Source organism: Chaetodon trifascialis, chromosome 7 (assembly GCF_039877785.1).
Source record: "Chaetodon trifascialis isolate fChaTrf1 chromosome 7, fChaTrf1.hap1, whole genome shotgun sequence".
NCBI lineage: Eukaryota > Metazoa > Chordata > Actinopteri > Chaetodontiformes > Chaetodontidae > Chaetodon > Chaetodon trifascialis.
The window spans coordinates 2,839,534-2,848,489 of NC_092062.1; the positions used below are offsets into that span (position 1 = coordinate 2,839,534).

The 8,956-nt window shown below is 39.6% G+C and overlaps 1 protein-coding gene across 2 annotated transcripts in view; it reads left to right on the forward strand.

Annotated features, from left to right (window-relative positions):
- hace1 (HECT domain and ankyrin repeat containing E3 ubiquitin protein ligase 1) overlaps positions 1-2,894 on the forward strand; it is a 34,159-nt gene extending 31,265 nt beyond the window's left edge. For both annotated transcript variants that reach the window (XM_070966605.1, XM_070966607.1), the window contains exon 24: positions 2-2,894. In XM_070966605.1, the coding sequence (XP_070822706.1) occupies positions 2-104 (103 nt within the window). In that variant the 3' untranslated portion in view covers positions 105-2,894. The remainder of the gene's footprint in view (position 1) is intronic.
- Positions 2,895-8,956: the final 6,062 nt, after the last annotated feature.

Sequence of the window (8,956 nt, forward strand, 5' to 3'; positions counted from 1 at the left end):
GTATCAACATGCTGAAACTCCCAGAATACCCGAGCCAGGAGGTCCTGAGAGACCGGCTGCTGGTAGCACTGCATTGTGGGAGCTACGGGTACACCATGGCATAAACATCATATCAGTTCCTGCTGCTGTGAGGGTCTGCAGACTCATGCAACACGCTAACCTCCCCCACAGACCCTCCCTAACCCTTTTTGTAGTCAGGCACTGCTTTTGCTGGACATAAAAAGGGAAACCCAGATTCTTGTAAATGAGCTGCTGGAGAGGCACAACAGATTGAACGGAGAGCACAGCCTTTGGATCACCAATCGTACCTGTGCCAGAACTTCTATTTTTTGGATTGACGCTGGTAATTTATGCAAATAATGATTCAATATCTTTGAATTTGACTATTTTCATGTGCACGTTCATTTAAAAAGCAAAGCATTTATATCATGAATTCTCTACTTAAAACACAAATCACAACATAATTATGCAAGCTTACTGAATGTCAGGTTTCGATTGGATGGAACCAGTGTAGATTCGATCGTTTCAAACATGCAGTTAATCAAAGTGCATCATATCCATATAACAGGTTCACAGTGTAGCTTACTTTAAAGGGCCGACATCAGGCCCATATATCAGCACGCTGGTATAATAGAATAAATCTACAAATACTTCTTGCCTTCTTCTTGTTTAAGTTTTAAGATTTTTTCTTTTTTTTCTTGTGTCCATCTCTTTCTTTTAACAGTTATTGTCTTTTGGGCCAGTAGCTCCACTCAAAACTACCAAAACCACTGACTGTCAGGGCTGGGTACCATCAGACATATAAGATACCAGTGCCAATAGGACGCAGGATTTTTTTGAAACCTTATTGCACCATGAAGAAACCAAAATCTCCTATTTAACAAAATAAGCCAAACTTATCAGATGATCCATTTTTAAAGTCTATTAAAAACAATGCACTTATAGCCAACAGTGTGGAAAGCCTTCATTCCAGCCATATGTGAGAGTTGATCATGTCAAACCATGAGCATCAATGTGCTGTTACAGCAGCCTCCACTACGCTTTCAGTCCTCCACCACCCATGTGGATGGCCGTATCCACATACATTTGGCCATAGAGTGTAAATAAAAAAAACCCTGAACTCTGCTGAAAAAATAAGTAATCAATGCTTTTAAGTGCTGTTTTCTTATCTGCAGCAGACTGAAGGTATCAGATACTGTATCGAAAGCTCTGCTCTGCACTAAAATGGAAACACACATGGAATGTTTGTGATTCCATACAGATTAAATGGTAAATACATTACACTAATATAGCGCTTTTCTATCTCTTTATAACACTAGTCAACATTCCCCCATTCACACACACATTCATACATTGCTGGCAGAGACTACTGTACTACTGTGCCACCTGCTCATCAGGAGCCATAACCATTCATTTGGATGAAATTTTTTTCCTATGACCTGCTCTGGCAGACAACTTCTGTGGTATGTTTTTTGTTGTCTTTTTTACACGGAGCTATCAGCTGTTAGTAATTTAAGCTGTATGTCCTCTTACAAAAATCAACATTTGGAAGGACTCACAACTAGTTATCCCAGCCTTGAAGCTAGTTAGCCTAACATTTAACTGATTCCCATTACAAGTTATTTTTTGATCAGGTTATTTCAACACCTGCAGCATTGGTTATCTCTTTCATGGGTCTGGATGTGTTGACAAAAAATGACCGGACCAGTTATTCAGGGTTCACAGCACAAAACTCTGGACCCTGTACATTGGCAGTCTCTGTGGGCCCCTCCCCACATCCACAGCTATTAATTCTATTATTTTTGTGGGCCCTCTTCACATGAGCTCTGTATACTTAGTCCCCTTTTGTCCCCCAGTCCTACACCCCCGCAGTTACTCTGGGGTTAATTAAAATGAATTCCACAGTATTACTATAGGTTCCAGTGAATATAATTGGATTTGGCTACTTATAGATGAACAAAAATATAAAAGATATATAAAAGAGTATTTGTCCACCAGAATTCTAGTCTTGCATTTGTAAAGAGGGGTGGAAACAGTATCTAGAATTTTTTTATTAATACAGTTACAGAAAATGTAAGTGAACAGTGAACTGAATAAAACACATTCAGGCACTCAAATTCCTGGCTACACTCCTTTGCATACCCACATAGACATTACAATGTCTGTCAAAAAGAAAAAATCATGCCCACTTTTTCACCATATAAGCAGTTATATTAATGTGTTGATGAGTTTCAATTTCACTTGGACTTCTTGTCTATCATTCTCCATTTATCCATTTCTCTAAGACTGGACTTATCAAACCATGATGGAATATGTATTTGCAGAAGAGAAATTGCAGAGTAAAAATATTTATGGAGGTATTTGACATAGTGTATGGCTGAGGTGTTGTCCTTTGTCTGCAGAGCTGCATGAACACGCCCCTCTGTCCCTGTGGCATGAAATGCACATGTCATATCTTTTAATATGTGAAATGTTTTATCATTTCTGAAGTCAGTGTTTTGCTGTGATCTGTATTTGTGCTTCATGAATGAACAGCAATCTTCTTTAGTGATAGTTTTCTGTTTGCACTTCCCAGTTTAGGAGATATTCACAAGGAGCAGGAAATGTACATGACAAATATTTGGCTCACAGTGTCAAAACTCAAAGCTGGAATCATTTTTATTGCTTTGTTTTCTTTGTATTTTTGCCTACCGGGCATGCTGAAAATATGTTATTATTCTAAAAGAGATGGGGATCATATCTTGAAGTTTTCCATATTTCCATTTGTAAAGGGAGAGTACATATTGATTTGATATTTCTTATTATCTTTCAGCATTGTTTTGAATGCTTCGCCCGAAATGCTTTTATAAACTGATGTCAAAGTGTATTGAAAATAAAATCATTTATACAATATCAAATGGTGTTTTACCATAAATTTATGTTGTGCTTTGAAGTTTTATCTAATCCAGTTGATTTGGTCATTTTGCAAGCAAGCTGCAGACAAAAACATGTCTCATTTTTGTGTGGGGGTGAAAAAAGGAGGCACTGGGTGAGAAGAAGGTACAAGCTGATGTGAAGCCCTCTGGTGTGTGTGTGTGTGTGTGTGTGTGTGTGTGTGTGTGTGTGTGTGTTTATGTGTTTGTGTTTATGTGTTTGTGCTTATGTATGCGTGCGTGCACTGAGCTGTGCATTAGCCCGGATAGACATATGTGGCCACAGCGTGAGTGTTGTGTTGTGTTGGGTCACCAGTTTAGATCAGCAGGTTTACTGGTTCTAAATGGCCCCTAACCAGCATGTAGTGAGTCCAGTATCTGCTACATCTCTGTCCTAACAGCACATTCCACTGGCTGCAAACTTGCTTGCTCTTCACCCTGACGCACAAAGGTGAGCAAAGTCACTTCAGTTAGTTTAATTTTGTGTGAAACAAGTGAGACCAGTCACACTTTGCAAGTTCTGCAATTTGTTCCCCTTTCATTGGATTTGAACTGTATATGTTCAAGAGATAGTACAGGATGTCTCCAGTGAGTTCAATTAGGATTGATCAAAGGCATCTTCAGTTATGAGCAAATATGTGATAGGCCATTTCCACTTGCTGCAGTCAGCATGGCCCTGCAGATTTGAGTTAAAACTGGCCCCAAGAACACACAAACACCAAAACTGGTGAAATTCTGTCCGCTGGGTTTGGTGGTCCACATTTTTGGGTTCTGTAGCACCCCCTATTGGCCGAGTTCAAAATGCTTCAGTAGGTCAAGGACAAGCACAGCCGGATGATTTGTACCCAGATTTCTGAATGAACAAATTGTCAGTGCGATGTGCTCATTTTCCTGCTTTGCCCTGCCCCTTGCAAAGTTTATTGTGTGACAGTCCCACAATACAGGATGCCCAATTTGCTGTTGATATATTTACACTGATATAGTTACATTACAACTTCAAAAAGTTCTATTCGTATTTTATTATTATTATTATTATTATTGGCAGAATAATGGCAGAAAATCCATTATGGACGATTTTTATGGTCCAATTTATGTAGAGCACAATGGGTTGAAGCAGATGGCCGTACACCTACAGTCTGTTTCTGCTTGAGGTGTCTGCTTGTTAAAAGGAAGGTTTTCATTGCCACTGTCACCATGTAGCAGAAATGACCTGTAACTAACCCTCTTCCCCCCTTTTTGCATTCCTTCAGGAGAAATGGAGTCATAAAACATCCCAACTTTTAAGAATCATTGACCATTTGGAATGTGCACAGGGAGGTGTGATTTCAGAGACAGACAGGATGTCTGGCTTAGAAACACCTCTTCCACATTCTTTCAGGGGAACAAGAGTCAAGGACACTTCTACTTCAAAGGTTACCTTTCACCCAGGATGTTTCGCACAGAGATGCTAATTCTTTATTGATAGCCCCATGAGAGATGAGGACAGTAAAACCGTCTGAATGAAAAGTGCCAGGCCCCAGAGGAACCTACAAAATCAGATAATGCTGATGGGTTGTAAATTAGACATTCCTGAAGCAAACCGTGTTGTATGTCTGTGTGCCTTCTTTCCCATCACACCAGGATAACGAAATCTATGTTTGATTTAACTGTGGATTTTCTTACAGTACTAAACCCAGAATCTGTATGATATCAATGCTTTTCTGATGTTTCTAGCTTATAAAATGACAAAACTGTGATTTTAGTTCTCCTACAAAGTTTGTCTGAGTTTCTACCATGGAACCATACTGCCATCTAGAGGTCCGTAGCGGCTAGGTTGAATATGCTTGGTGTGAGACAGTTATTAGTAGTAACCATAATAGTGATGATCATTTCGGCAAATATAGTCTGCCTTTCTTTATCCTTTGTCATATTAAGTTAGTTATACCCTTAGTCATCATGTTTATTAGGATGAGAATAAGAAAATGTTATCATGTTTATTGTTGAATGTTGTCATTTGTCAAGAATTGTCTAACGCATGTTGTGAACAATGTTGAAATGCCACTGGAAACTGATCATTTAAAATATATATGATTGACCATATTACGCTTCAGATTATCAGACTGGTCTACTGTTGGTTCATTCATTAGCATTACAAGAAATAATCAATAAAATCCTTCTTGGCTGAGGAAGGTTGGTGCCCCCAGTATGTTATTAATGAATACAACATTAAATTAGAGGTTTAATAAATTGATTCCCCTACAACCAAGTGCTTGCTCATGGGGGAATTTCTGGATGACCTCTATATGAAAATTGTCATTAGATTGGTTTGGTGCTATATAACTAAATTGAATTGAGCTAAACATTGAGCTGGACTTGTGTGTCCAATTACAAGTCAATTGGACTTAGGATGTGAGCTGCATGGGAGTCCCAGAATTGCATTTGTGGGCTATAATTACAGCACCATCTTCAGGTGATTGGGCTCATATTTCTTGGAAAGCATTTGCACATAATATCCAGTTATTGGCCTGTTTCATGTTTATAGCTCATTTCAGCTCATGATAATTGGAGCTGTTGTCAAAGACAACAAATAAACAACAACAGCAACAACAACAATAATAATAATAAAACAGCACAAACAAACAGTAGGTGTCTGCCTGGGGTTTGAACCTTAATAATATATTATAGTACCACTGAAGTATTTTACTTCAAAAGGTCATCTTTCTTGGTTTAGAAATTGAAACGTTCAGTATCTGAAGCTTTATTCAGGTTGCTGACCTTCAGATACTGATACTGACAAAGATTTGAAAATTTAAGTCAGGTTAAAAAAAGAAATCAGGTTGCAGGTTGGTGAAAAATGTAAACTTGAACCTTTGGGCTACCAAGAATATGTCTTTCAATCAAAACCCAAATTACTGAGACAATGTAACCTTATAAGACAACTTGATTTTTAGAGCCTGACCTAGTCCTTTTACATAGTGGAATTTTCCAATATAGAAAATTATTGAAAATATTTTTATATGGCATTTTGTCAGCAAGTGCCCATGGTAGAGGCAGCAGGCAAATCCATGCATCATCCATTACAATGTTGGGATGTACAACTACTAGGGGACTGGGTTTCACATAACCAATTAGATAGGTACACAGTTACATGAGAGAGAGAGTGAGCAGCATTTTAGAAAGATCTGGAAAAAAGTGATTTCTCTTCCCTTTTTAAAAGAAATTCTTTTGTATTGCAAGAAAACAAAATCATATGAGTTAAATGTATAAATAAATATGGACATCATGAACGTGCAGGCTTTGTAGGAAAAACAGCAACACAGTATTTCAGTCTATCATTCCAGGATCATAGCAGTACCTGTTAATGGGTTTTATTCATAGCAACAGGAACTTCTATGATAAGGAAAGGGTTTTATTATCCTTTGATTAAGCCTGACAACGTTGTTGGTATACTTGAAATGCTTTAAATATCACTGTCTTTTAATCAGCCAGTTTTTATGCTTGAAAATTAACACCAAATGGATCAAATTTGATTACTAATGAAAGGCTGCTCTCCCAGTAAACCCATACACTATATCTGTCCAACCTTATTCTTCACCACGGTACCTGGTCACCATGGCAACCACTCCCCTTACCAATAATGCACTGCACTTTTCTTTAAACACAGGGTGCTTGCCATAGCAACAAGACCTTCATAACATTAGTCAGGTATTGCCATGGTCACAGCTTTTCAAGTGCTGCTGGTCTCCTGCTGGCAGGCCTGAAACACTGTGGATCTGTCACAGCATAGTACAACTTCAGCTTTATAGATCTGTACTATAGCTGCTGAATCTAACTACTGTATGTGTATGTGTTCTCTTGTGTTCAAACACTATTTCATTTAGTAGGATAGTATTACTCTCAGAATCCTATGCTTCCAATGCTTGATCCAAACAAACAAGCTTCCTGTCTTCAAATGAGGTCACAGTGCCGTCGAAAATCTTCCGCAAGGACATGATGCAGGGAATTTGATTGGTCATTAGCAGTGGCCCACTCAGGCTGTTTGAAGGGCAGGGGTGGGAAAAAAAAAAAAAAAAATGGTACCAGGTGCATGCTGTGGTGTCCCAGCACGAGGACGCTGAGCTACATTTATGGTGAAACAGTTCCATTCTCTATCATGTAGGGCAGCCTATGTGGCACTGCACCACATTTTCTCCTTTGGAAAGGCATCCCAGAGGGCCCTGCATCATGTTTTCCTGCACATTGGGCCATCATAGAAGGAACTTTCTGATATTTCATGTACCGCAGGGCCATCATAGAGGTCACATAAGCTAAGGGTCAAGGTCTTTGGCTCCACCTAATATTCCTGTTCTAGACTGCACCCAATTTTTATTACAATTTAGCCCAAATTCAAGTCATATGGGGCACACATTGCATTAAATGTTAAAGGCCACTGTCTCCACACAAATGCACCCACCATAGTAACTACAATTCACACAAGCTGAAGTAACGTGTATGGGACTTGATCAAGGAGAGGTTATCAGTCAGCAAACAGCTGTCCGTCCCAGCCAACATGTCCATGTTGTACCTTGTGTTAATACTGACTGCTTTTAGTTGTCATTTTACTTGGGGTGAGGATTTGTTAAAAAATTAAATGAGTACAAGTGTGGCCTTTGTAAGCTGCCATCCTTGATTCTCTTATCACCTTGGCAAATCAGAGCATACACTGTACAGGAATGTTCACACCTAACCTGTTAGGTGTGATTCAGCGACCTCTGGTGCGTTTGCCAGTTTGGTCTGGTTCGCTTAGGGTGGTGTAAAAGCAATCGACTGGAAGAACTGAGGACCAAATGACCAGACAGCTTGAATTGCTAGGTCCCAGCCCACTTCCAACTGAACTCTTGTTCGGTTCTTATGGGGTGTGTAAACAAAGCTGATCAGCCATAGGATTTTGTGATGGTTGTAACCATGGTGTATTCACGCTAGAACAGAGTGCAGAGTTCTTTCTGCATGACTTGCTGTCAGTGCAACAGTGAACGTAAACCAAGCAAGAGCTAAAACATCAACAGATTGTATCTTTTAACTTGGTCTGCACCAAGTGAACCAAGCTACAGGTACAAACATCAAAAGGGGCCCCAATGCTGTGTAAGGGCCCATTTTGATAAGAATGATTACTCGTGGCCTAACCTGAAGCTCACTTGGATACCATTTGCAACCGACATGGGAAAATGTATGTGATGCCTTTATGGAGACGAAGGACAACTTTCAAACCCATGTAATGCCCACATGGACATGCTGTCATGTATTGTGGCCCAGTGGCTCTGCTGCTGGAGCTCTGGAACTTAATATTTTAAATATTCAAGGCATATTTAAGCAAAGTGCCCTGCATATATCTTGTTATAATTGGCCTATTTTTTAAGTTGCTTAATTCACCCTTAAATTAAGTGTTGATGCTACTGGCCTAATTGAAAGAGTGGAAATCAAAAGGGATCGTTGACCAAATTTCAGCTCAACCACAAAAAACTCAGTCAACCCATGAGGGCTTGACATGAGGGATGGACCCATGTTATGACCCATGCTACTTGTTGGGATACAGCACATGATAGAGCAATAGAACAGATATTTATGTATATAATGTGACTCTTAGAGATGTGTTTCTCTGTGTGACGTTTTGTGAATCCTTGCCACATTTTTAAACAAACACAAATTAGTCAAATAATGTGACTGTCCTTGACATGCCCATCTGCTCCTCTCTAGCTTTAAATCCCACACATGTGATCTCCTCCCTGCAACTAAACTCTAAACTGCTGCTTCTGTATCTGCTGGCAGAGGTTTTTCCTGATTGCTCCATGTCTTCATGACAGAGATAGATTTACTTCTCCAGCTTTCCCCTTGTGGAGTTATTACCTCTGCATCCACACAAGATGATTACAACTGTTCAACCTTGCACTTTCACACACAGGTACACACTCCGGCTGCTGCTCTCCTGTACAACAACATCCTGTTCCATTCTGCAACACCTTGTCCTGCCTCTTCCTCCTCATTCCCTATCTTCTGACTTTCTCTTTCTGCCTCCCCTCCTCATTTTA